This window comes from Xiphophorus hellerii, chromosome 21 (assembly GCF_003331165.1).
Source record: "Xiphophorus hellerii strain 12219 chromosome 21, Xiphophorus_hellerii-4.1, whole genome shotgun sequence".
NCBI classification, from domain to species: domain Eukaryota; kingdom Metazoa; phylum Chordata; class Actinopteri; order Cyprinodontiformes; family Poeciliidae; genus Xiphophorus; species Xiphophorus hellerii.
The window spans coordinates 24,660,583-24,686,666 of record NC_045692.1 but is presented as its reverse complement, the minus strand read 5'-3'; the positions used below and the strand labels follow the sequence as shown (position 1 = coordinate 24,686,666).

General features: G+C 40.4%; 2 protein-coding genes across 30 annotated transcripts in view; both read right to left on the bottom strand.

Moving 5' to 3' along the window:
* LOC116712080 (NACHT, LRR and PYD domains-containing protein 3-like) overlaps nucleotides 1-26,084 on the bottom strand; it is a 612,764-nt gene that overhangs the window by 300,127 nt on the left and 286,553 nt on the right. The gene's annotated exons all lie outside the window — the stretch shown is intronic.
* tnikb (TRAF2 and NCK interacting kinase b) overlaps nucleotides 4,184-26,084 on the bottom strand; it is a 50,655-nt gene continuing 28,754 nt past the window's right edge. For 2 of the 17 annotated variants that reach the window (XM_032551909.1, XM_032551917.1), the window contains exons 14-34: nucleotides 25,611-25,697; nucleotides 23,590-23,784; nucleotides 22,299-22,583; nucleotides 20,446-20,610; nucleotides 19,931-20,170; nucleotides 18,536-18,642; nucleotides 18,346-18,461; nucleotides 18,027-18,118; nucleotides 17,808-17,831; nucleotides 16,552-16,560; nucleotides 13,909-14,090; nucleotides 13,715-13,829; nucleotides 11,335-11,443; nucleotides 10,486-10,662; nucleotides 10,273-10,416; nucleotides 9,150-9,284; nucleotides 8,904-9,004; nucleotides 8,561-8,710; nucleotides 6,789-6,948; nucleotides 5,596-5,735; nucleotides 4,184-5,203 (exon numbers count right to left, since the gene is read on the bottom strand). In XM_032551909.1, the coding sequence (XP_032407800.1) occupies nucleotides 5,120-5,203; nucleotides 5,596-5,735; nucleotides 6,789-6,948; nucleotides 8,561-8,710; nucleotides 8,904-9,004; nucleotides 9,150-9,284; nucleotides 10,273-10,416; nucleotides 10,486-10,662; nucleotides 11,335-11,443; nucleotides 13,715-13,829; nucleotides 13,909-14,090; nucleotides 16,552-16,560; nucleotides 17,808-17,831; nucleotides 18,027-18,118; nucleotides 18,346-18,461; nucleotides 18,536-18,642; nucleotides 19,931-20,170; nucleotides 20,446-20,610; nucleotides 22,299-22,583; nucleotides 23,590-23,784; nucleotides 25,611-25,697 (2,817 nt within the window). In that variant the 3' untranslated portion in view covers nucleotides 4,184-5,119. The remainder of the gene's footprint in view (nucleotides 5,204-5,595; nucleotides 5,736-6,788; nucleotides 6,949-8,560; nucleotides 8,711-8,903; nucleotides 9,005-9,149; nucleotides 9,285-10,272; nucleotides 10,417-10,485; nucleotides 10,663-11,334; nucleotides 11,444-13,714; nucleotides 13,830-13,908; nucleotides 14,091-16,551; nucleotides 16,561-17,807; nucleotides 17,832-18,026; nucleotides 18,119-18,345; nucleotides 18,462-18,535; nucleotides 18,643-19,930; nucleotides 20,171-20,445; nucleotides 20,611-22,298; nucleotides 22,584-23,589; nucleotides 23,785-25,610; nucleotides 25,698-26,084) is intronic. The other 15 variants (XM_032551912.1, XM_032551915.1, XM_032551914.1 and 12 more) reach the window with 15 other exon arrangements.

Genomic DNA, 26,084 nt, shown 5'->3' with positions numbered 1-26,084 from the left:
AATATGATTTGTAAGGAGTCGGCACATGCAGAACGGACAGGAAGTATAATTTAGTCAGTAAAAACAGGCGAAAATTACCAACAGGATTGGACTTAGCGTTTTGCTATGTTGGGATTTATGTGATAAATCAACATAATGTAAATACTTGTAAAGTGGAAGGGAAATTATAAATGGTCTTTTTAAAGTTTACAGCTAAGTAATTGTTTTTCACAAAATCATCAGTGGCAGAATTATTGGAACCCTTAACAATTAATATGCAACAAACGTAGAAAACATATTTTGTATTTAAGTTTTATTTTATGTATTTAGCAGTTAATTTACATCATGTTTCTCAGCGGTAGAAACATGATGACACAGGTGGTGCATTTGTATTTGCATTTCAAGATGGCCGCTCCTTGCATTTCAACCTTAAGTAAACTCGGGTTGAAATGTTTATTTTACAGGGCACACATGTAAGACTGCATCTAAAATCAATGTTTCAGCATCTACAAGTGGTGAAAAGTATTTAAAATGATGTTTATGATGTACTGGAAACAATGTGTTCTTCAGCATTGCGATTTTGACGTCGCAAATGGCCCATTTCTCTTTGTTCATCTTCAAAATGGAAAAAAACGAGAGATTCAAGTGTGGCTGACAATCTTTGTAAGTTAGGAAATATCTAAAGAAAACAGCTCTTCACCTGAACCAGAGGCATGTTAGTGTCACTGATAGCAACTTTAAATGATTTATTTACTGACTGGTTGAGACTGATGTCAGGGGAAACATTCTCAGTCCTACCATCACAAAAATAAATAAATGGAGTGCTGAACTTTGACTTTAACTGGAACTGTGTGCTTTGGTCTGATGGGACTAAAACCTTGTTTCCATGGGTCAGTTTGGTGTAATATTTTATGGTTCAACGTATTGCAAATGACAGAAAATATGTTTAAAAAATGTTTTTTATTTCAATCATCCCTTCTGTATGTTGAACAACACAGTGTTAAAGTTTGACTGCAAGAATTTTGGTTTAATTCTTAGAATAAAACAATAATATTAGCAGAACAAAGATGTGATTTTACCAGGTAAATGACTTGAAATTATGAGGAAAAAACGTGGATAATTATTTTTTATTTTTCATGTTGGAGTACTCATAAAATTACCGCTTCATTCTCCTAATATGGCGACTTTTTCTGGTAATATTAACGCTATATTCTGGAAAAAAAAAGTCTTAGCCTGACCTTTATATTTTGTTATAAGAGTTTTACCTGAATTCAAAGTCCAAACTAATAGAAGCTGAAAAACGTGCTGGTCAAACAAGATGGCCGCTGACATCAATCTGAACTACGGAAACCAAAGGAGCGCATGAGTGGAAATATCCATAAATTTCCAAAAATTAAATCTTTAAAAACCAAAAACTCGATTAGTCGATAAAAGGAAAACTTGAACCACTGAACTTCTCACGGCTAGCTAAGCTAGGTAGGTGGAATCAACTAACTCACTCGCTCTTCGGTTGCCTAGCAACAACCTGTTGAGTAACAGCAGCAGTTTCAGGTTTTGCCACCGTTCCTCATAACTGCTTAAAAATAAAAAGCAGTGAGACGTAAAAACTGTGGATAAAAGAGGAAATGTTACTCCAACAGTTTGGAAGTCTTTCAGATATTTAAAACAAATCAATAATTATCAATACTAAACCCTTTTTCAGCCCTATCGTCCAGCAGGTTGTTACTCTGACATCCATAAAGTGAAGGTTTGTGTGAAGAAAGAGAAGCAGCTCTGGGTTTCTGCTGTACAAGGAGAGGACATTTATTGTAGATTTCCAAACATCACAGATGTGCGTTGCTGGATGGCGGTCGTCTTCTGACTGATCCCAGTGACTCAGGCGAGGTGAAAACATACGCTCACATGCATGTCACACACCTGTGCACACGCTCAGACACACAGTCGCACACGTTCACAGTCTTGATACAAAAAATTGAAATACAAATAATACCACGATAAAAACATTGTATTTTGTTTTTTTTAGAAATTCTTACAGTATTCGCTATGTTCTCTATTCTGTAGAAAGACAACTAAGCTTCGATAAGTGAACATTATTTATGTCCTCTAAAATGATCAGTAAGATATTATCATCATGTAAATTATTACAGTATAAATATCTTTTAATCTATTGATTGTTTTCCTCCTGCTCTTTATTCACAGGTTGATGATCAACTCTAACCTCCTGCACGTTTTAAAGGCCTCAGCTGGCCTCAATCTGCGTCCGTTCAGCACATCCTTTAAGATGTTTAACAACTAAAAGGAAATAAAGTAAAAGATGAAACAGTTTTCTCTCATAATCCCAGCGTTTACAGTCAAAATCTACGAACCTGCTTGGTTTTTACATACCTAAATTAATAATAAATGTCACCAAGATGTATAATTCTCCAGTGTACAATCTTTACTGTTATTCAACCAAAAAAACACAAAATGCTAACATTTTCCAGGGTTTTGTCCATTTTCTATTGTAAAACCAACAAGTGTTTTGTCTCAACCCTGAAATTCATAACAAGTGAAGACGGTTCAACATGTATGTCTTCATGCTAACTAAATAAACAGCCATGAATGAACGAAATGAAACTCATTTAGTTCCTGGAAGTGTTCAGAAAAATGTCCCAGGTTATGATGATTAAAGAGGGATGAAATAAAAACAAATCTCATAAAACCCTTTTTGTTTTTGTCTGCTTTTAAACAGCCGTGTGAGTATTTACAAAAGTGGAGAACAAGCAGAAGAGCTAAAACAGAAAATAAAAAGTGGTTTTAACACAAGGCGGGAGAAATAACACCTTCCAGAAGTTTGCAACTATTCTACAGACGAGTTCTTCCAGTGAGAAAAGACGTGAAGATTTCTGTTATTGTGTTGCTGCTGCAGCAAAAGTACAATATCTACAAGCTTCCTTCTCCTGTCAGGAACCAAACAGCTGCAGCAGCTGCTGCAGCGATGGGTGACATCTCTCATTCCTCCCTCTGACAGTCGTTGCTTGTTTGAAGGATTATTGGTATTTCCTGGGAGGAGGCAGACGTTCCAGCAGCATCACTCAAAGCGAGTGTTCACACTGTGAGCTAAGAGCATCTGAAAGGAGCGACGGACCACAGCTGGGCGTTTCACCTCCTGATGCTTTCTGAGTTGTTTCTGTGTTGCATCATGAAGAAATAAAAACCATGAAAAGTAATCTGCTATATTTTTGCTAAAACAGTCAAAAAAACCACCAAAAGAAACAGAAAGCTTGTTTGGGAGGATTATTTTTAACTATTTGGCAGCTAATTTTGTTGTGTTCTTTACGTGTTTTTATATATGTAGACAAAACATATTCAAAAATGAAGTTAATAAGAAAAATATGGCTCAATAATGCAACAAGGCAGTGCTTCATACTGTGCTAGCAAACTACAAAGCTGTTGGGAATCAGTTGTTCATTTTATTCAAGTCTTAACTTCTTTGGAAGCTAAAATTTTATTTTGGAAATAAACTTAATTTGCCTCAAGAGGGAAAACAAGCAATAAAAGGTGATAATATATCACGTCTCATGGAAAATAATCAGAAACTGTCATGAAATGTTTGTGATCTAATACAGAGCAAATACTTTATTTGCAGCTTTGATGCTGCAGCTAGCAAGACATGTCACACTCTTTATGTTTTATATTTTATAATTATTTATCCATCTTAGTTAGTCTGATCTGAGTTCTAGTAATTAACGTAATTGTTTTTTTATTTTCAAGCTGATAAGTCGACGTACTCTGTATTAAAGTCTGAGATGTTCCACTTGATGCCTGACAATCTACAGAGTGTTTTGAGTTTAGCTCGTTAAATTTAGCGCGGCAGCATTAAGCTGATGTGTTGGAAGATGTGCATTGAAAGGGAAACGTTGATCATTTCATCAGTCTCTGTCTTTATGTTCACATTTTTCTTCACATTCAAACCTTACAAAGTAATTTTGTCTAGTTTGTAGTGTAAATATCTTAATAAACTTGAAATAAGATCAAACTAACTTCCAAGTGACTTTTCAGAATGAAATAGGAGCCAGTAATTCATTAATATTGATGAAAAAGTTCTAGTTTCATTGGTAAATTATTTCATTTATAACATGGGGAAAAGTCATGGTAAATAATCTGTCAGTGGAACTAGAACTTTTTAAAGAATATTAAGGAATTAAATCAATTAAAAAGCTGATATTTCCTGCTGAAAATTGACTTATAAGTTGGTTTTGTATTATTACAAGTTTACTAAGATATTTGCACTAGAAACTAGATTTTGTGTTTTTGCAGAGTTCAGATTGAAAGTTTGCTGCAGGTTTTTTATAATCGGTGATGGCTGAAACAATGAAATGTTGCGACGTTCTTTTTGTGTTATGCTCAAAGATTTTCTGTCACTGTCCCTTTAAGATGGTCAGATTTGATGAGGAGGCGCCCAGAATCCGAATCATTTCATATTCTGGTGCGTTTTGTTTGTTGCTTCTTAAAGTTGTGCATTTCTAATCCTAAAAGTGAAACAAAAAGGATTTTCTCTCCCAGCAGGCTCCGTGTTTCTGTTCTCACATGTCAGCAATTCAGACAGAATCTAATAAAACAGAAATAATGAATCATCCTGGCTTTGTGAGATGAAAACAATCGTAAAATTGTGTGCATTTATGATCTCATCCTCAGGTGTTTTTTTGTCTAATGCTACTTTGTTTACTCACTAAACTACAGCCGTGGGGTTTTGCTGCAGCAGGCAGGCCTGTGTACTCGCAGTGTGAACACCCTGGATGAAAGTCACTGATGTGCTACACAAAGAGCTTCCCCACTCAAAGGCTACTGGTCAGGTCCTTAAAGGCTCCAGATCCACCCTCAGTCTGGCCCAGCAGGCCAAAGCGCCGACCTTGTGGGGTCACCTTCGCTCTGCAGGTTGTCACACCAACCACAGGACCTGCAGCGCCCCCTACAGCATGAGGATGTCTAAGTAGGGACGCTCTGCTGTGGTTTAGCACCTCCTCCAGATGTGCAGTCCAGTCAGCAGCTTGTTGTTGTCGTCGTCCATGAGTACACACACACATATAAACACGCACAAACACCGTCCTCCATCGTCCCTCCGGCGAAGGGGCGTGGCTCCCAGCGGGGGCGGGGCAGGTTACCAGTTCATCATGGAGCTTCTGTTCAGGGTCATGAAGAAAACCTGGCTGCTGCCTCCAGAGCGGACCGAGGCGAAGAAAACCTGCAGAGAGCGAGGAAAACTTTAAAACCTGACAGCAGAAAGAAACCAAACATCATGAAACCTTCATGAGTGTCGATTTATAAACCTGGAAGAGTTTATGAGCGTTTGATTGGTCAGTATGGCTAGAAAAGATCTACTTAAGTTCAGTAAATGTACCTTTTAAAGGTGACCCATTATTATTATTTCCTGCTAAGTTATTCATAGTTAAATTTAAGTTCTAATAAAGTATTACATAAGAACGGCAAAAGGTAGAAGATTGGTAAGAATCAACCTATTTAGAGTCAAATTAACTGATTTATTGATTTACAGATTTTTAAAAAAGTTTTGCTAGAATATAAATAATGCTAAATGAGACTAAATGAGAGTCAGATCTGAGCTGGTTTCAGGCTCACTTTGTCGTTTCTCTCTGTCAAGAACTTGAGGCGCTGAGCTCGTTTGTGCATGAAAACGCCGTCGAGGTGTCCCGTCTCCACGGAGCGGATCTCGATGGCCTTCTCCCCCCAGCCCATGATCTGGTTGGAGTGGATGTAGGCTGCAGGACAGCAGGATATACATAAATATACATGTAAATACACCAACATGGAGAGAGAAACCCAAAACAATCACTGCCAGAGCTTCTCTCTACCGGACTGATCAGATCAGAGGTTTGATCTGAATGGATCATGATTTCATATCTGTAACTGATCAATACAACATTAACTGAATCCTTCCAGCTCTGGCAGAACAATAATCCGTCCAGTCAGAACCAGAAGCCTGACGCGACATCTAGAAGATGTTTATAATCCTGAGGAATGTGGAGCGACTTGGTTGTTTTGGGTGGAGTCCATATCAAAACAACACCGCCCTGTCAGGACGCGACTCTGCAGAAGAAGAGCAGGTTCGGCTAGAAATGCGACTTCCTCTGTTAGAAAACGTCTCTTGTTCCCTGAAGCCGTCTAAAGCAGACGTTTTTAAGAAAATCTAGAAAGTTTCACCTTGTGTTTAAAACAAAATCTACTATTTTTAATTTCTTTGTTGCAAACTGAAATATTCTTAAAAACATCTGGTTAACACACATCTTTGTTTCTCCTGTTTCCAACACTTTTTGTGGAGGAAACTAACCTGCACATCAACCTGAACACCCCATCCATACTGTGAAGCATGGTGGAGGCAGCGTCATGCTGTGGGATGGCTTTCTTCAGATGTATGGAGTTAACCTAGAATGATCCTGGAGGAAAAGCTGCTGGAGGGTCAGCAGGACAACCAGCCTGAGGCATTATGGGATGTTTAAATCATTAAAACTTTTCTAACCTCAGATATAAATCATCAAGTTTCCAGTTAGCACTGGGAGCACTGGGAGCAGAGTTTGATCTTTTCACAGATTATCTGTCTCATTCCCTGCTGTCATGACATGACAGATTCAACAAATATGTAAAAAAGTTACGTACTGCAGCTTTAAGGAGGAAAGGTGAAATAAGAGCTCTGGCAGTATTTTAGACAGAATCTGTGTCTCTAACAGATTCTGTGTTAGAGACACATGAAGGATTGCAGCTCATTACAAATCAGGAAACATGTTTGTTTCTCTCTGTGTTTCTCTGTGACATACCGACGGATGTGGGCATCTCGCCCCACTGCAGCACCACGTCTTTGGTGATTCGGCCGTAGGTGTTGACGTAGACGCCCTCGTCCTCGTAGCACAGCAGCATCTCCATGCCGTCCGTCTTGGGCAGGACCACGATGGCGTGCGGGGTCACCTGACCCTGGATCTGTGGGGCAGCAGAGACGGGATGACGGGGGGAGGTGGAGAGAGAGGCGGCTCGCCATGGAAACGGACACAGCATGACTCAACAGCGCCAAAAGGCGATGAGAGGCGGTTGCTATGGTCACCGTCTCCCTCTTCTCCTCATCCATCTCTGACTGAAACACCGCCAGGGTTAGAGGAGGACACTGACTCAACTGGCTTTACTGTCTCATTATGTTCCTGCTGACGCCGTTTTTGACTTAATGAAGTCGCAGGACTGTGCAAAAGTCTTGAGTCAAGCAGCTGATCAATGGCTCTGCCTTCAGATGTTTCCTGTTTTTGTTCATTTTTGTCCTTAATCCATAAAATATGCATCATTCTTAAGTTGTAGGCCAAATTTTCACAGAGTAACTTAATAATAATTATCATGTCGGAGCTAAAATAACAAACAGTGTTATCTTTGGGGGTTTAGAGTGTACAAATCTAACTTAAAATTGGCTTTTGGTTCATTTCTTCAGCTTATGAGCCTTTTTATCTTATGACTCATGAAAAAGAGTTTGGGGATTACCAGCCTGAAAATGGTCATAGAAAATCAACACAATCAAAATGTAAAGAAAACTGGAGAAATACTGATGAAGACCAGCTTAAAAACCTCAAATATGAAACAAAGAGGTTTGGATCAGGACTTAATCACAATAAAACACATTACTTCATGACTTCATCACCATTCAGTTGATTCATCCAGGGTTTGTCTGATTATGGATCTATTTCATACTAATTACTGTGTTTCTCTTTTAATAAATGAGCACAAGCTTTAAATTTTACTCCACACACACTAAACTTTTGACTTTTATTTACCTCTAGAGGCCAGACATAAGCCCTAAAATATAATTGTTTTGGGGCTAAATTCTTTTTACTGCTGTAGTTGCAGTTCATGTTTTATTCTATTCATTACAACCAAAACAATACTTTACTAAACCTTTTCACAATTTGTCACATCACAGCTACAAACTTCAATGTGTGTTTATGCAACAAACCAACACAAACTAGAGGAGGATTGTGAAGTGAAAGGGAAATAAGTCATGTATGAAAATTTTATATAAATAAGAATATGAATCACTTATTTAGATTCTGTCTTTCTGGTCAGGACTTTGTAGAAAGTCCTTTCACAGCATGTTTTTCAGGATTTTTCCTAGAGCTGCTGAACATCTAAAACGTGAAACTTTGAGCTCAGGTCTGTCAGATTGGATGGAGAGCTTCTGTAAACATCTATTTTCAAAGACCAACCCTTCACACAGCAGCAGTATATTGATATTTAATCTCTCAACAGACTTTGTTTACTAACTAGATGACTTCTGAAGCTAACTTCTTGAGGTTTATTTTATTACAGGGTAGTAAAACAAATTTATCATTTCCCTCCCACTACTTGTGTTGATCTTTTACATAAAATCTCAAAATATTAAAAAGTTGTGCAAGGAGCTGTTTAGATTGGGGGACAGGTCCTTATAATTTAGGTAAATACATCTGTCCCCACATCAAACAAATACCAGAGTAGACACACACACACACACACACACCCCCCCCCACACCCACGCACACACACACACCCACCCACACACACAATCTCTGTCACTTACATGTGAGGGGATGTAGATGTCATAAGGGTTTCCAGAATCCACATCAATCACATGGAAACCTACAGTGGAGCCATAGATGACCTTTAACCTTTGGCCCTCCTCCACAGTTAAATCCACCAGCAGGGGGCGATGTTGCAGATCGGTGAAAGACTGACAGGAAGAGAGGAAAGTGAGTGATTAGAAAACTGCCTATTGGTCTGAATATTCATTACATTCTCCTGTAAAGCATTTTAGTCAGTATTACTGACCTACTGACAAACATTTTGAGCACTAAACTTCTGAATCTTACCAAATATTTCTGTGTCTTTACATCACAAATACAAATCAAGCGTTCTGTTATTACCTTAAAGGCCATAAATTTATGGTAAGGTTTTGGTGCCCAGGCGTAGATTTCCACAGAGTTTTTCAGAGCGATCACCAGGAATTTAATCCTCTCGTATTTCACTGCAGGAAAATATTTTAAAAAACACATTAGACAAGAAGAAAATAATAAATTGGTTCTTTTGAAAGTTTAATTTAAGTAATTTTTAATATAATGAAAACCTAATTGGGATTGTGTTTTTACTGGGTTTCTAAGCTGACAACGTACCGACTTCATAGTGGACGCAGCCCTCCAGCTCCCCCACTGTGATCCAGCCCTGCTTCTTCTCCACCTCCGGATCGTTGTGTAATATCCTGTTCCTCAGCCAGGACAGGTAGTAAACTCGCAGCTTGTTCTTCTTCCCTGCACAATCAGAAATTACAGGTTTATTTTCAACTTACCTGCAGATCCACCAAAGATTTAGAAATTTAGACGTGTTTTGAAGTTTTATTTATACTGTATACCAAGAGCAGTCCAGGCAAAGCCTCCAATGTAGCAACAGGCAGGGTTTTTCCCAGGAAGGACTGATGAGGGCAAGTTAAGACCTGATGAATTCACCAGTTAGTCTCTAAAGCAGTCGATTAAAAACCATCTGACTGCTACAGTCCTTTTTACTGTGAAAAATTCATATTTTTCAAATTATTATACTTCCATTTGGGTCTCAGATGCTTCTAAAAACAGCCCAGGTGCTTAAAATAAAACACCCAGTTGTTTTTTAGCAATAAGCTAATATTTTTTGGTGTCTGGAAAACGAGCCGTTTCGAAAACTTTTCTAATGTAACGTCACAAATCAGCAGGCACGTCCTCTCATCTAGCAACCCCAGCTGAACCACCCCGTTCCCTAGCAACGCAAGCGGACCTCCAGCACGTTGGGTCAGCTGGTTTTAACGCTGTACAATGGCTGCTGGAAAAGATAAGTGTTTGTTTTTGACTTGCCATTCAGAATCCATTTGCTGCTTTCTTGTTGGCTGTGGAGGAGGCTCTACTAATGCTTTTCAAAGATATTTTTTTGTATAATTGTGCATCCGTTTGCAGCCATTTTCATGTGCAACTATAAATGTTGAGTTGGGGGCGTGGCCAGCAGCAGTTTATGTGGATTTAAAGTGACAAGACGCCCTAAAACAGCTTGAAGTAGGCAGAACTGACCAGGTTGAAATCTCAGCTAAGAATCATTTTTTAATGAAAATGCTTTGTATAGGCCATAGACCTATTATGACCCGTTCAAAGAAGCATAACATGTCACCTTTAAAGAATAAAATAAACACATTTAATCTTAGCGTTCCAATTAAATGCTTTTGTTGGCTGAAACCTTTAAGGAAGTTAGGCATCAAACATTAAAGGTCAGATTAACCTGAGATGGTGACCAGGACGTTGAGTCCCTCCAGGACGTCCATCTGCTGGAAGCGCCTTCGGTTAATCAGGTTGTAAACTTTTCCCTGGCCGCTTCGGTCCAGCAGCATTAGGCCGTTTTCTGTCCCCACCAGCAGATTCACTCCTGCAGAAAAAACTTTTTATTTCCTGCAGAAACATGTCGGTCCCTGCGCGGCGTCCGCCGGCGTCTCACCCCACAGAGCAGCGCAGAGGATCTCAGAGTTGAAGCGCTTCTTGTATTTCCTGATCTCAGGCGTGTCGCTGTGCGGCCGGATGTTCGTCGGGTTCACGTTGACCACCGAGATCTTCCTGGCCTCGTTGAGCCTCGCCTGCTCCTGCTCCTGTTTCAGCAGCTCATCAGCAAACAGCGCTGCAGAAAACACAAAAATTAACCTGATGAAAACAAATCTGCTGTACACACACATTCAAAGTTTTAGCAATTTTAAAATATATATATCTATTTATATAAAAACAATGATGCCTGTTTGTTTTAGCCCACTTGGCTTCACTTATGTATGTTTTTATGGCTAAATTGTAAAGTGCTAATTTTCTGTAATCAGAACTGTGGCTATAATAATAATAATAATAATAATAATAATAATAATAATAATAATAATAATAATAATAATAATGGCGGACGTTGGGTTGTGGTCTAAGAGAGAAATTCAAATGATTGATTTTTTGTAAACTTGCAGTTGAATGACGTTCAACATCTGTAGTCAAGTTTTCTTTATTGACTGTTAAGAAAAGTTTAATTATTGCATTAGCTTCTGCTAAGTACCATGCTGGAGTAGCGCTTTAGCGTTAGTGGAACTAATGTTTATGATTAGTACTTTAGCGCGGTTAGTGGTGCCCATTATGTTAAGTAGGACATTAACACAGTTTTATGTTGTGAGTTCTTGGTTTCTCTGTGCTGTATTTATTGTCGTCTTTTTAAAAATAACTACAGACGGCTGAAGATATCATCAGGTTGGAAAAGTAAGAAATGTTTAGTTCCTCTCCATGAAGGAGTCGAGGACGAAGCCGGTGAGCTGAATCGTACCTGCAGCAGAGTTTTTCTCATCGTCTTCGGTCGGCGAGGTCCCGTACACCCGGGGGTCAACGAACGGGGTGAAGGACGCCTTGGAGCCGCCGCTGCCTCCCATCCCGTACTGCAGAGCAACACAGCAGACACTCAGATCTGATCAGCAGTCAGGACTCAAAATAAAGGAAACATGGGGTTAATTAAAAGCTATGCTAAGTTGTTTCCTTTATTTTGTCAGAAAAATGGTGGAAACTTCCTGGTTCAGAGGCTGGAAAACTGAAAGATGGAGGAAAAGAAGGAGAGAAGATGGAGTATAATTAAATCATTTGTGATCAAAATAAACTTTTGCTAAAGATTTTTCCCCTAAAATAAGTTTAAATCATGCAAATGTCTACTTAAATGTTGCCATAGATTAAACATGTTAAAGTCAATTTAAAGGTGGAATGAAATATAATCCTAGAAGAAACAGGACTAACTCCCCAGTGGCACAGCAGCTCCCTCTAGTGGTACAGAGAGGAACAGTTGAGAATTACAGTAGTAGCTGCTACAAGGTAAAAGCTGCACACCCTCCTCCAGTTATTGGGGTAAAACCAGCAGGTCTGATGATGCGGTTTGTTTGGTTGGGTTGACCTTCATGAACTGGTTCAACTGATAGTTTCACTTAAAACATGGAGAAAATGTCACAAGTGAAATAATCTGCCAGTGGAAGCAAAACAAGCTCCTGTGTACCGAGATAATTGAACTAAAACTAGACTAAACATTTGGTAGGATTTTGTATTTCTGCATTGTTTACACCTTGCAGATCTTTAATCCAACATTAAAATATGTTTGATTTAAACACCAACGAGGTTTTATTCTAGTTTTTGCTTCTGCTTGTTGTCTTCTGTCTCCATCTGTTTGTTTTTGTTTAACCAGAACGATGAAAATCCTCCTTATGACCAGAAATGAACTGATGGTGCTGAAGGTAACGTTCCACCCGGTTCAGACGCTGCCGTGTTTGTTGGAGGGGTCAGTGGTCAGGTGATGATGTGGGTCAAAGGTCAAAGGGTTGGACAGGGTGACGGAGGTTTGTCATAAGCGCCGGGTTCTGCTCCACCTACTTGGACCAAGGAGGCGCGGCCCAGGGTGGAGGTGCTTTGTTGCACCAGATCTGGGAGGTTGGTGTTGCCAAGGAACGGATTAGCGCTGCCATGGTAACTGTTGCCAGGGGCAGAGCTCCGCCTCCGTCCCCTAAACCTCTGGAAGAAGAGAAGAGAAGGGGGCGTGGCCCCTGAGCGGCGAGGCGGTGATGGAGGTCAGGCTGCCGGCGGTGGAGTTTATTTCAGGAGAAAAAACCTCCATCATGTTAAAGACGAGCTGCAGGTCCAGAGTTTGGGTCAGAATAAAACTGGTAACGTCTGAAGTAAAACCAATTAAAATCTTTGGAAAAAGCTTCAAATATCAACATTCAGGATTTAACTGAATGTTTAAACTAATGTTTCATTTCTTGAATCAGATCAGATCCACAGTGTTTCTGCAGGTTCACTAAACAAAATGTAAGATTTTCAAGACCAAAATGAGTGAAATTTATTACCTGTGTCATAACAGAAACAAATAAAAAACTATTGATGAAGAAATGGTTCTCCTTTAGAAAGTAACTACATTCTTCCTTTAGTTGAAGATATGAACTACATTTCTTTTTAATCTTTTTCCCTATTTGCTGCAGAAATGACCAAAAACATTGGGTCTAAGTGATGCTAACTCCCACCAGCAGGTGGCAGTATTTCTTCTACTGCACTGCTGACTCAGCCTGATTTGATGCCAGGTTATATAGTCTGAGCGATGTGGAGACGCAAGTCATTTCCTGACATACATCAAGTATTGCAATATTTCTAGTAAATATTTCTAAATCAGCTTCACAAAATCAGTGAATTTATTTGCTAAAAATTCCAAAAACAAAAGCAAAATCCTGGGGGAACCGATCAGTGTCAAAAGACGTTAAATATTATTTAACTGGCAATAGATTCACATAAAAAAGCTAGTTAGTTAGCTAGCGTATATTAGCAGCTAGCTGGCTCCACGGCCACACAATGCAGATTCCTGCATGCGACTCAAACGTTTACCTGACAGAAAAAACCACACAGAAAAGACTAGGACAAACTTTAAGACCTGTGATTAATGTATTTAAGGCCAACTTACGTTTAATTAATGAATTCAGGACATTTTAAGGCCTTAATTTTAGATAAATTAATTTAAGACTTTTTGTGGATGCACAGCCACCCTGAATCCAGAGGCTGATAATGAGGTCAAACTGACGGCGTTCATGGGCTGTGCTAACGACCCGAACCCAGACGGGAACCAGAACATCTTGGCCGGGTCGGAGTTTAACCTGGAGTCAGCGCTGAAAGCTGCGACTCACCTCCCGCATCATGAGCGTGCTGTCCTGCGTGCCGTCTCCGTACGGGTCACCGTGGGCGTCGTTATGACCTCCCATCACGCCGAAGGACTCGTTGGTGCTCTGACTCGCTGGAGGCCTGAAGGTCAAAAGGTTAAACTCCAGTTTTAGCTCCGTTCATTTGGTTCGCTCTCTTTAGGAGATCTGGTGTTACTCACATAATCCGCGGTATGTCGCTAACGGCCACCGATCCATCATTAGCCCCGCCCTCTCCCTCCTCATCCTCGCTGCTGTGCGACTCCTCGCTGGATGAAGAGTAGTCCGTGACCTTGACCGGCGGACGGCTGGTCTCCTCTCCCTGCCGCAGCTCTCTCAGCTCTTTGGCCAGAGCCGTCAGGTCCTGCAGGACGAATAACCGAGTGTTACTGAGTCTGGAGTAACAGGAACTGAACTACAGTAAAATATTATTATCAAGTTGAAAGGACAGCAGATGGACCTACATGTCTGTTTCATAAAATGACCACAAAGCCAGAACCTGAGAGCTAATTTTATATTTTAAATCCAAACAAACCTGATTAATAAGCGGAGAGAAGAGTTCTTAGTAAAAAAGTGTTTTTCCAATAAAAAACATTGATAATTTCTTTAATATTTCATTGGACTGCAGTTTTTTAAAGAATCACATCAGGGGCTTTAAGAGCCTCAATGTATCTTTGACTGCAGCAAAAAATAAAATTAAAAAAAGCCTGAAAGGAATTTAGTTACTGCCTGAACTTTCTGCTACATTTATAAAATTTACAGGTTACTTTGCAGAACTTACCCATATTTGCTACTTTCCCAAACTTTCACACGACTTTTCTGGAGTTTATAACTCATGTTTTAGAGTTTTCAGGTTGTTTTGTGTAAGTTCCTGGAAAGTGACCTATAAATTATTAACATTATTAAGGTATGAAAAATAGATACTTTACATGTCCTGTGTGGGTTTTAGAAAGTAAGATGTAAGCTTTGGAAAGTAACCTGCATGTTCCACTAAATCAACCTGCAAATTGACCTTAAAATTCTTAAAACTTTTGCATTCCTGGCAGGTTTGAGAAAGTATAACTTAAACTCAAAATTTCCCATAAGGTTCCAGGAAAGTAACCTATTAGTTCCTAATGAGTTCCTGAAAATGTTTGCTTTTAGATTCCATAAAAGATTCTGGAAAGTTCCAGATAATTAACCTTCGCTGTTTTAGTAAATTCTGGAAAGTAACACTGAAATTAAATAGTTCAGCAGAATATTGTGCAGGTTTTAGGAAGTAACTATATGTTTTGGAAAGTAACCTGTCAGTTCCAGCTGATTTCCAGGAAAACAATCTGCAAATCAACCTTAGAATTATGAGTTTGCATTCTTGGTAAGTTGAAGAAAGTAACATTTAACCTTTAAGTTCTGAGAAATTAAGTCTAAGGTTTTAAGGATAACAAAAATGAACATTAGAAATTTACTGGTAAGTTTAGGAAAGTAACTTGTATTTTAGGTTCAGAAAAGTAACTTATTTGTTCCAAACAAATTCCTGAAAATGATCCTTTAGAATCCATAAAAGACTATTGTAAGTTCTGGAAAGTAACATTTAGTGTTGGAACAATCCAGCAGGCAAAACGGACAGGAGCATCACAGGTCTGGGAGACGCCATGCAGGTTGTTAAAGGTCCGTTTAATGTTCTGATTGTCTGTCATGACGGGGCAGCAAGCAGGAGGAGAGAACATGACGGGAGTCGAACTACAGACCATGCCTTGCTCTTACAGCTCAGAGAACTTCAAACCCACATTTTACATCCAGCAGCCACAGAGAAATAAACTGAGATGCAACGACTGGATTATAGTGTAATGCATCTGCTGCCATGTTGCAGCAGGATTTAGAAATAAATCTGCAAATTTATCCTAAATTATAACAGAAAATGTTATAAAACAGCAGAAATTAAAATATTATTTATCTGAATGTACTGAAAATGTCCTAAAATATGGGTTGAATAAAAAGTAAACAGTAAACATGTTAAATTAATTTATTCTGTGTAAAAATATGAATCATTATGAAACAGTTACAGACAAAAAATGTAAGGAAACTATTTAACTATATCTTAATGTTTTGTTTATTTCATTCCAAAAATTTAAATCATAAAAAGTTAAGAAAGATAAAAGAAATTATGCAATAAAAAAATTATACTTGTAATAAAAGAAAATCTGTATTATTTCACATAAAATATTAAATCTTTTTATTTTTTATTTAGATTTTGTAATGAAGTAAATTGCAACTTTGAGAGTTTAACAGCTTATTTTGTATAATATTTTCTAATTAAGATGAAAGAATAATAATGATCAATAATAATTGATTATGAATTTAAATGTTGTAATTTTGACATATTATTTCTGTAAGAAAAAAATCTAAAATATTAAACTAATATTAAAAACTCTTAATTAAAATTCCAGATTTTCTAAACAGAAATTCATAAATTAATGTGAAAGTAATTCAATAAAATAGACCGTATGTTCTGAAATTAAGCAAATAAAAAGTAAAATAAATTGGACTTTATTTTTATCTAAATAAAATAAATAATAAATAAACTGATGTTTTTTTAAATTAAAGATAAGTAGAGAAATTCAGGCTATTTGATTTTTTCACAGATGATTAAGTTATTATTGTGGGTTTTAATTTAAATCCTTCCTGTAGCAACATGGCGGCGGTTCTGACGCATCACAGCATAAAAACAGAAGCAACCAGAGAAAAATCCACTCTAAAATATCACAGCAGGAATTGGACAAAGTGGGCGGGGCTTCGGTGAGGTTGGTGGGAGGAGCTTAGGGTGGGGGAGGGGTGAGTAATCTTACCAACTCCTCCTGATGAGAAAGAGAGGGAGGGTAAAATGGAGGAAGAAAGAGAGAAAGAGTGACGTGAAAATGAACCATGGCAGCAGAGGTGAAAAACGTGACGTTTCCACTGAGGGATACGACAGGAAGTCACATGACTCCAACAGCAACTGACCAAAGGTCGACTTCCTGTCTGACAAAACAGGAAAATATTTCAGCAGCAAAACTTCAAAGGGAAGGAAAGAAAAAAGAGGAATAACTGGGTGAAAAGCTGGAAGAAATCTCTCACTTTTCTCCTTTTTTCTCTAAACTAAAATAAAAAAATGTTCCGGGATAAAAACAAAATATGGAAAATGAAAATAAGTTCCACAAAAAGCTCAATTACCAGAAAATTACCAGAGAGGCAACAATCACATAATTTGGTACAATAAAAAAATTATATTTTCCATAAAGTAAAAATGTTTTCAAACTGAGGATTAATTTTCATCCTTTCATAAAGCAGATTTATGTTCGAAAAAGGAAAATAATTGTACAACAAAACATCTTTGAAGCAGAATTTAAGAAATGGTAAATGTAGAAATTAAATGTACTAAAGTTTTGCTAATTTAAAAAAATAAATGTCTTTTTTACTCCAGAAGTGGAGCCAAAATCATCATAACACCAAAATAATATGATTTTATTGTTTATTAATTGTACTTTATTACATTATTTATGTTATTGTATATATATTATTTTATTACAGATTTTATTATTGATATTTTGCTCCACAATAAACTATAAATGTAATATTTCTAATTGAAACTTATAGAAATATTTATTTTACCTGAATGTGAGACCGACCAAGGGCTTTTGGAGCGTTTTTAAAAAATGTTTAACAATAATTAAATGCAGATTTTTAGGCTCTTGTTTGTTTACGCTGAAATTAAAAAGGAAGCAAAAAACATAATTAATCCAACAAATATCCAATATTCATAAACTGCAACCAGGGCTAAAAAAAAACCCAGCTTGGGGACCACAAATGGCCCCCGAACCTCAACTTTAGAAACCCAGAGAAGCTCAACGTTGCTATGCTAACACAGATTTTCACCCAGTTATGTTTCTTTTTGATCCACACAGTTCAATCATCGGGACAGAATCGGTCAAACATTCCCAGGAACAGGAAAAGGTGAGCATGGCATGCCTGAGGGACGCGTGGACGTCAGTGAGGACAAAAACACGAAAAGACAAAAACACGAAAAGACGAAAGACAGGGTGGAAAGAGGAGAAATGCCACTGACCTCGTCTAAAGCTTTCTTATAACTCTGAGGGACGACAGAAGGACAGATGGGGGACAGGATGAGAGGAGAGACAGAGCGGTCAGCCCGTCGCACAGAGTTGAGTTCATGGGACTCACACACACACACACACCCCCCCACACACACACACACACACCCACACACACACACACACACACACACACAGACACGTTAGCGTTAGCTTCGGCTGGGAGCGCTCACCGCGGGCCGGCTGGGCCGGGTCAGCTCTCTGCTGTCGTCTTTGGCGTCGTGGGAGGAAAGCGTGGAGCCGTCGGTTTTAGCAGTAGAGTTACCTGAAGACAGAAACAAAGAAATAATTAATAGTTAATCCAGCTTTAAATTGATTTAGTTTTAAATGTAATCCAGTTTAAAAGTTTAACCCGTTTAAAATTAATCAAGTTTTAAAGTTGAACCAGTTTCATAGTTAATCCAGCTCTAATTTAATCCAGATTAAGTGTAATCCAGACTACAGAGACTCCAGTTTCATAGTTAATCCAGATTAAGTGTAATCCAGCCCCACCTCTCTCGTTGGAGCCTCCCTGGGAGCTCGGGGTGCTGGAGCTGGAGGAGCTGCCGCTGCTCGTCCTCTTCAGAGGCGTTTCCATGGAGATGTCGGTCCGCCTCAGGTCAGGGTTGCTACGGTAACAGAAACAGCGTCAGTCGTTGAAAGGAAGTGGTTCGGATGGCGGCGGGACGGTTCCGGGCCGTACCTGGCCCGGATGAGGTGCGCTCCGGCCCGCGGGCCGAGGCCCGGTCCGTTTCCTGGAGAGTTCTTCCGGACCAGAGCCGGGGAGATGGAGGTGGTCCGCTGAGGAACCTGGAAACACAAACGCACTCCGTTAATCCTCCGGGCCTGGACCGGATCTGGACCGGGCCTGGACCGGACCTGGACCGGATCTGGACCGGGCCTGGACCGGACCTGGACCGGACCCGATCAACAGACTCACATGTAGTTTCTGGTTGATTATTTCTTTGTTGTAAAAATAATTCTAGATGTTAAACTTTCAGATTCTTTTATGGGTTCAGCAGTTTGTGGAAAACCGGCCAGAACCTCTGATCCAATCAGCTGTTTCTGTTTTGTCTATTGGACCAGATGAGCGACGTTTGGAGAACCATACAGCTTGGTCAGACACTGCTGTGGGACGCTAACTTCAACCAGCCAATCCGAAGTCAGCTCACCGGGTTTCTGAGGTCAGAGGTGATTCTGTTCGTTAAGGTCAATCCGACCTCCAGAGGTCATAACGACATCCGGCAGGAGAAAATCTGGTTGTTTTTATTTTATATATTATTATTATTATTATTATCTTTTTTTCAATTGGTAGTAAGTTTATTTATATATATTATTATTATTTAGAGTGTGTTGTTTTTTTAAAATGATTTTTATTATATTTTATTTACCCTTTATTTTTTATAAATGTTTAAAATCTGGTTTTTATTATTATTTTTTAAATTACTTCAAGTATTTAGTATTAATATTATTATTATCTTATTTTATCTATTTATAGATAAAATAAGCATTCTCGTTTATTTTAGTCATATTATGACTGTTATCTATTTACTTTTTAATTTTCTTGTGTTTCTTAACAATAAATGTTATTTATATTATTTTGTGTTTCCAGAGTTGTTTTATTATCAGTATTAGTATTTTATTAGTTGTTATGGATATCTCTGCGCTGATATTTTATTTTTTGTTCGTACAGTGAGGTCGATGTCGTCCCACAGCATCACACTGCCTTCACCAAAAGCCACATCTTGTGTCTTCATCAAACCAAATAACCAGAAACATTTAATAGTAAAATGAGCTTTTAGGTTTCACAGAGACGATTTGATAAGTTTTTGTTTTTTGCATACAAATAAATAATCAACCAATCAAAGTTTTACAGTCTGATGCTGAAATGACCAGATTCAGTTAAAAAACTGCTTAACAGTAAAGATTCTTCATTTGTTATCACTAAAACGAGCATCAACAGTCGTGGGTTCACAGAAACAGAAACGACAGAGACAGGAAGCCGTGCAAACAGACGTGACGAGCGAATCCAGAACACCGGGTTCAGAACGCGAAGCTGGGCTCATGCAGCCTGCAGCAGCCGGCGGCATGCAGAGACCTTGGGCGGCATGTCGTCATCCTGCCGCAGCCAGGAGCTGCGGTCCAGCTTGTCGAGGGGGGGCGCCAGGCGGGACAGCGGCGGGGGAGGGGGGGTGTCGGACGTGGGGTCGGAGTTCTGCCGGGGCATGGGGGGCCGGGAGGGGGAGGGCGAGGCGGAGGCGGAGGACACGCCGTGGGGGTCGTACAGGGACTGGGAGCCCGACAGGCCGTGACTCTTCACCTGCACCAGGTGAGCCATCTGAACACACACACACACACAGGCAGGAGACAGGTAAGGTGGAGGAGGAAGAGCAGGAGGAGTTAGCATGTGACCAGGAAGCAGGAAGGAGTGAAGGAGGAGAGGAAACGCTTCAGGAAGAGAACCAGCAGCTAACCCATGACCAGACAACTGCTGCCTGTTACCATGGAGATAAACGTTCTCCAGACGGGGAACCGAGTTCTACACAACACCAGAAATAACAGGTTCTAACATCCAATAAATCCCCCCCCTCCCAGTGTACTGTGACCTCTGACCTGTGGCTCTACGGAGCGGTGCATGGGCGGCGTCCTGGCCTGCTGGATCCCTCCGCTGCTGAAGGACTCGGATCGGGGGGGCAGGGCCGGGTCGGAGATCCGGTTGGAGACTTTATGCTGCAACGCAGGAGAATCCTGTCTGTTCATCTTATAATGCTCCTCCACCTGACGAACAGCAGACCGCCGTCACTTAGCGTCAAGACAACATGTCCGCCTGCTCTCAGCTGGCGTTAGCTCATCTTTTACTAGGTTTACCTCTGATTTTCTCAGCTAGTTTATGAGTTTATTCATGTAAAAAGGTTAAAATATGAATATCTTTCACTTTCTAGCAGTCTGGAGGCCAGATTGTTTTCCAGCATAAATAAATAAACTTCCTCCTAAACTGAGCTCAGTCTTTGTGGAAAGTTTCCCTCCCTGTCAGGCTGTGATGAGGGTAGACCTTCCTGCACAGAGACCAGCTGTAAATAGCTGCAGATGCCCTACATCTGTCCAGCAGCGGCCACTAGGGGGCAGGCCTGCAGATCTGCCCTAAATGGGGTTTTCACATGCTGTCGCCTCCATTTAGAGGGTTATTCTCCCTGAGCTGCTCTATGGACAGACGGCACCTAAACAAAACAAACATCACAGAGAGAGAGAAACCTGGAGTGGAGGAAGAACCCTGAAGGAGGAAACGTGAGATCAGCTGTAGAAGTTAGTTCCTGTTAGACATCAAAACAAACATCATGCATTAAAACACCTTTAATCCCATTTTAGTGGGAGATGAAGAATCCAGTGAGCAGAAATAAAGAAGGTTAGAAGGTTTGAGGAGGAAAGAAAATGTTTTCAGTCTTAATCTGACGCTTTGAAGGACGTTGGACCAATTTATAAATTAAGAAACATTTAATTTTATGTCCATAAATGGAGATGAATCACTGCTGTCATCCAAAGACTGAACAAACGCCATATTCTTCACCAAAACATCCTTAAAGGTGACCTATTATGCTTCCTTGAACCGGTTCGGATCGGTCTCTGGTCGATACAAAACATGTTCTGCACATTTTCCCCACAAAATCCTTCTTAGATAATGAGATTTTAGTTCTGATCTCCTGCCAGAACGAGCTGTTTAAGGGTCTCTGCTGCTGGCCACGCCCCCAACTCAACGTTTACACTCACATGTTAAAATGGCTGCAAACAGATGGGCAATTATGCAAACATACATCTTTGAAAAGCAGAAATGGAGCCTCCTGCGCAACCATCAAGAATGCAGCAAGTGGCTTCTGGATGGTGAGTCAACAACAAAACACTCTCCTTTTCCAGCAGCCGTTGTACAGTGCAGACAGCAGTAAAACCAGCTGACCAAACAGAGCTCAACTGGGGCTGCTAGGTAACGGCAGAGTTCCACCGGGGTTGCTAGGTAACGGCAGAGTTCCACCGGGGTTGCTAGGTAACGGCAGAGTTCCACTGGGGTTGCTAGGTAACGGCAGACGTTCCATTCTGGGACTTTTTGAAACAGCTCATTTTAAAGACACCAGAAAATATGAACCTACTGTGCTTGGGTTGTTTTTAGTAGCAGCAGAAACCCAAATTAAAAAATAAAAACGTTCAAAATGTGCATTTTGCATAGTAGGTCTCCTTTAAAACCACCCTGAACGTAGAGATTACCGAAGATCAGAGGTTTTGTTGAGGAAAAGTCGGACAGAGAATCCAGAACGTTCAGCTGAAGGCAGAAAGTTTTTAAGGAACAAAAATCACCATGTGAGCCACGGCGGCCAGAGTTAGAGGGTGTGAGTAGACCTGGTTAGAGAAACAAAGCTGTTAATGGGGTTAGGGTCCGACAAGGTCCGGTGGGCGGTTCTGTTCGGCTCCAGACTGACCCGGCGGGCGGGGCTCCGGCCCCTGGAGTCCGGCTGTGCAGGACTCTGGCCCTGCACGGCCGGCTCCGGCTTCGGCTCGGGCAGGCAGGTGATCCGGATCCTGGGCTGGTTCGGGTGGTCCCTGGTCGGGCTGACGTGGACCGGGTAGGACGGGGGGCGGGGCCTGGGCGGCCGGTAACCCGGCAACAGCAGCAGGTTGTCCATGTTGACGTCCCGCGTCTCCATGAAGGAGTGGTACTTCTTGGCCGGGATGCGAGGCGAGTTGCTCTGAGCGCGGCGCATCACCTGGAGGGCAGCCAGTTTACAGGAAGGCACTGGGGTCAAAGGTCAGGGCTGACATTAAAACCCAGGACGTCCACTGGTGAGGCGGAAACCAGAGTTTAACTGTTTTTACCTGAAATTCCTCCAGACATTTTCATAAACAGCCTTATTTTAATTAAAACATGGAAACAATAAAAACTTTCCGATATTGAAGAGGTCGACGTTCCTGAAACATTTTGGTTAAATTTAGTTTGTAATTTTATCTTCCTGCTGGAAAACCCATTTATTAAGTTCAATATTTTAAACAATCGTTTTAAAAATAATCACCTCTTCAACAGCTCAACATGCAAAGGAAGGAAGAAGATGGAAAGAAAATAGAAGAAGGAAAGTGACAAAGATGGAAATAATCTTTCTTTCCATCTTTACCGTGAATCAGGAATCAGTTAAAATCTGTAAAACCAAACGGAACCAAATCTAAATGAAGCTGAAGAGTTTCGCTTTTAAAGGCTCTTTTTGATGCCTTTTATTCCTCCGTCTGCTGACTAATTCAAAATGCTACTTTCCAAATGTTTATCTGCAAAGAAACGTGTTTATTGGTGGAGTTTCCCTCCATGCAGAGCGGAGCGCTTTAATTTCATCTGTGAAGAGAAAATAAAGGAATAAAAAAGCGTTTGGTTCATCACAGTCGCCGCCTGAAGGGAAGAAAATCAACCAAGAGCTGGAGTCCAGTTTCCTCTAGAGCTGTGGGTCTGATCCTGTGGATTAAAAACAAACTAAATGTTTCCAGCTCTTCCTCGTCTCGTTGTTTACTCTACAAACTGCTGGAAAACAGAAACACTGAATCACAGGAGGAAAGTGAACATGAAGTCGTTCTTAAGGTTGTTTCTCATTAAAACATTCAATATTTAAAATATTCTTTTCTAAGCTGATCAAGTCATCTGCATGGAAATACAGTTTCCCCTGTTTCCTGTCCCGGCCTCATAGTGAAGGGCCCCGGGCCCCCGGCGGCCCCCCGGCCCCTGCAGGTTACCTCTTTGGCCCAGGCGGGTTTGTCGTTGCTGCTCGGCGCCTGGTCCTTGTAGTGGTACAGCTGCTTCTTGTCCTGCGGCGGCCGCGGCGGCTCCTGCTGCTGCTGCAGCGACACCAGGTAGGCGCGCTCCTGCTGCAGCTGGCGCTGCAGCCGCTCCGCCTGCCGCTGCTCCTCAATCTGCTTCCTCTTGTACTCCTGCAGACGGAAAGAGGCGGCAGGAGGTGTTGCTTTTTATTATCTTAAATAAAACCTTCAGGCTAAATGTTGTGCTCTTAAATATTATTTTATAAATCAAATCTAAACACTTTTACTCTGTGTACCACGTTACATCAATCAGTCCCTCCAGTTTATTTCCAGAAATTCACAAAAACAATCAACAGATTCCCACTTTTTTCTGCATTTATTGTAAATTTTCCATAAAAATTGTCAAAAACGTTCACAAAAACATTGGGGTTATGTGATGCTAACTCCCGCCTGCAGGTGGCAGTATTTCTTACTTCCACTCCACTGCTGCCTCAGTCATGTTTATCATTATACAAAAGCTTAAATATTTAATATTTCTAAAATAGATGCATGAATCACAAAATCCTGAAATCTTGGAGGAACTGATCAGCTTGAAAAGATGTTTGTTATTATTTAATTTAGCATCAAGTTTTACTGAAATTAATTCACAGAAAATGCCCCAAACACCCCAGAGTTTGTTTTCTCAATATTCAGCCATTTTTAAAATTATTTTTACATCATGGACATTTTAAAATTTAAGTAACATTTTTAATTAAATGCAACGGCAGTCGGACTTCTGTTGAACGGTTTATGACTCCAAGGCGACCCAAAGAAGAACGTTGTGCTCTGTTCATGAAATGAATTATGTATTTATTTGAAGTTATTCAGATATTATTATATATTAAATCATAACAAGATAAAAGAAGCTAACTGCTAGTTTCAGGTATTATTTACGCGCCTGGCTGCAGAAGTCTGACGCTCGTCGTCTTGAAATGAGGTAAAATCGGATAAAATGCGACGTGACGGTTCAGATTGCTTTGAAAACAATCAGGATTTAGTTCCACATACGGAAGCAGCTTTATTCTGGATTTTTGAGATTAAAATAATTGTAATTAGGCCGAATGTAGAACAATGTGAAGCTTTCAGACCTAAGACTGTCAAACACGGTGGTGGCAGCAAAATGCTGTGGGGCTGTTTTACTTTAACGTGAACGAGGATTACTGTGAATTTCTTTCAAAACCAAAAGTGGTCGAAACCCAATTTGAAGGGACAAAGCAGGCGAACATTTAGCTTCTGGAATAAAGACCTTTAGAGCGTGACCTCAGTCTTATTAAATATTAAATCATTTCTCTTTACAGTAAAACCAACCAATTTAGATGAACTTCACCAGTTCTACCAACTAGAGCCGTTAAACATCCAGTCAGAATTAAACCAGAAGCTTGTGTTGTCTGTTCTACTCTGGAGATTCTAGGAAAACCGTTTGGATCCACTTCCTGTTGGTAAAATATTTCAGTAATTCATTCTGTTGTTGTTTTACAGGTTATTACCTGCTGGATCACATGTGACACTTTCAGATTTATTTATGCTAGAAAAAGTCGTGAAGAGTCCAGATCTGCAGAGCCGTGGTGTCCAAAGTGTGGGTTGGGGGCCATTTGTGGCCCTTGAAATGGTTTCATTCGGCCCACAAAAACAAATGTTTTGAACAAAATGGAAAACAACTGATGACCCAAAAAAGTCTGTTTTTCTTTTTTATAAGGCAACAGTCCAGATTCCTCTTTATGTTTAGGATCTTTAGTGATTTACAGATTTAATTAAATATTGGTTTATTGGTGAGCAGGTAGAAGAATTATAATTTTAGCCTTTTTATTTAATGAATTTGACCAGTTTTGGCCCCAGGGCACCAGGTTTGGACTCCCCAGCTCTGGATGTTCCTTCCTGAAGGTTCCAGCACCAGAACTAAGTAGCAGAACCGGTCCTGGCGGGTCGGGCCTCAGAACCAGCCGTGTGTGGCGTGTTACCAGCAGTAAGGCTTGCTCCTGCAGGAGCTGCTGCTGCAGGATTTCCAGCTGCCTCTGCTCCTCCTCCAGCTGCCTACGGATATACTCCTAGCCAATCAGAGCGCAGAGCACGCATCGGGCGCGGCCAATCAGAGAGCGACCAGGCGGGACAGAAGCCAATCAGAGCCCCAGGCAACCAGTGACATCAGCAGAGCAGGAAATAGTGGAGGGGAAAATAGAAAGAAGGAGGGCAGACAAAAGTAGATTCATAAAGGAGTGTTAAATTAGAGAGTTATTCAGAAACAGATGAAAAATAAAATGAGCGAAGCAGCAGGGGGCTGTAATTAGCAGAACAGAGCAGCATGCTCGTAATAAAACAGTCGAGCTGAAATCAGCTTTGGAGAAGAAGAAGTTATGATCTGAAATAGTGAATGTTAATGACGCATAGCTGCAGAAAAGCTCCGTTCCTCTTCCCTCTCACAGCAGTCTGAATCT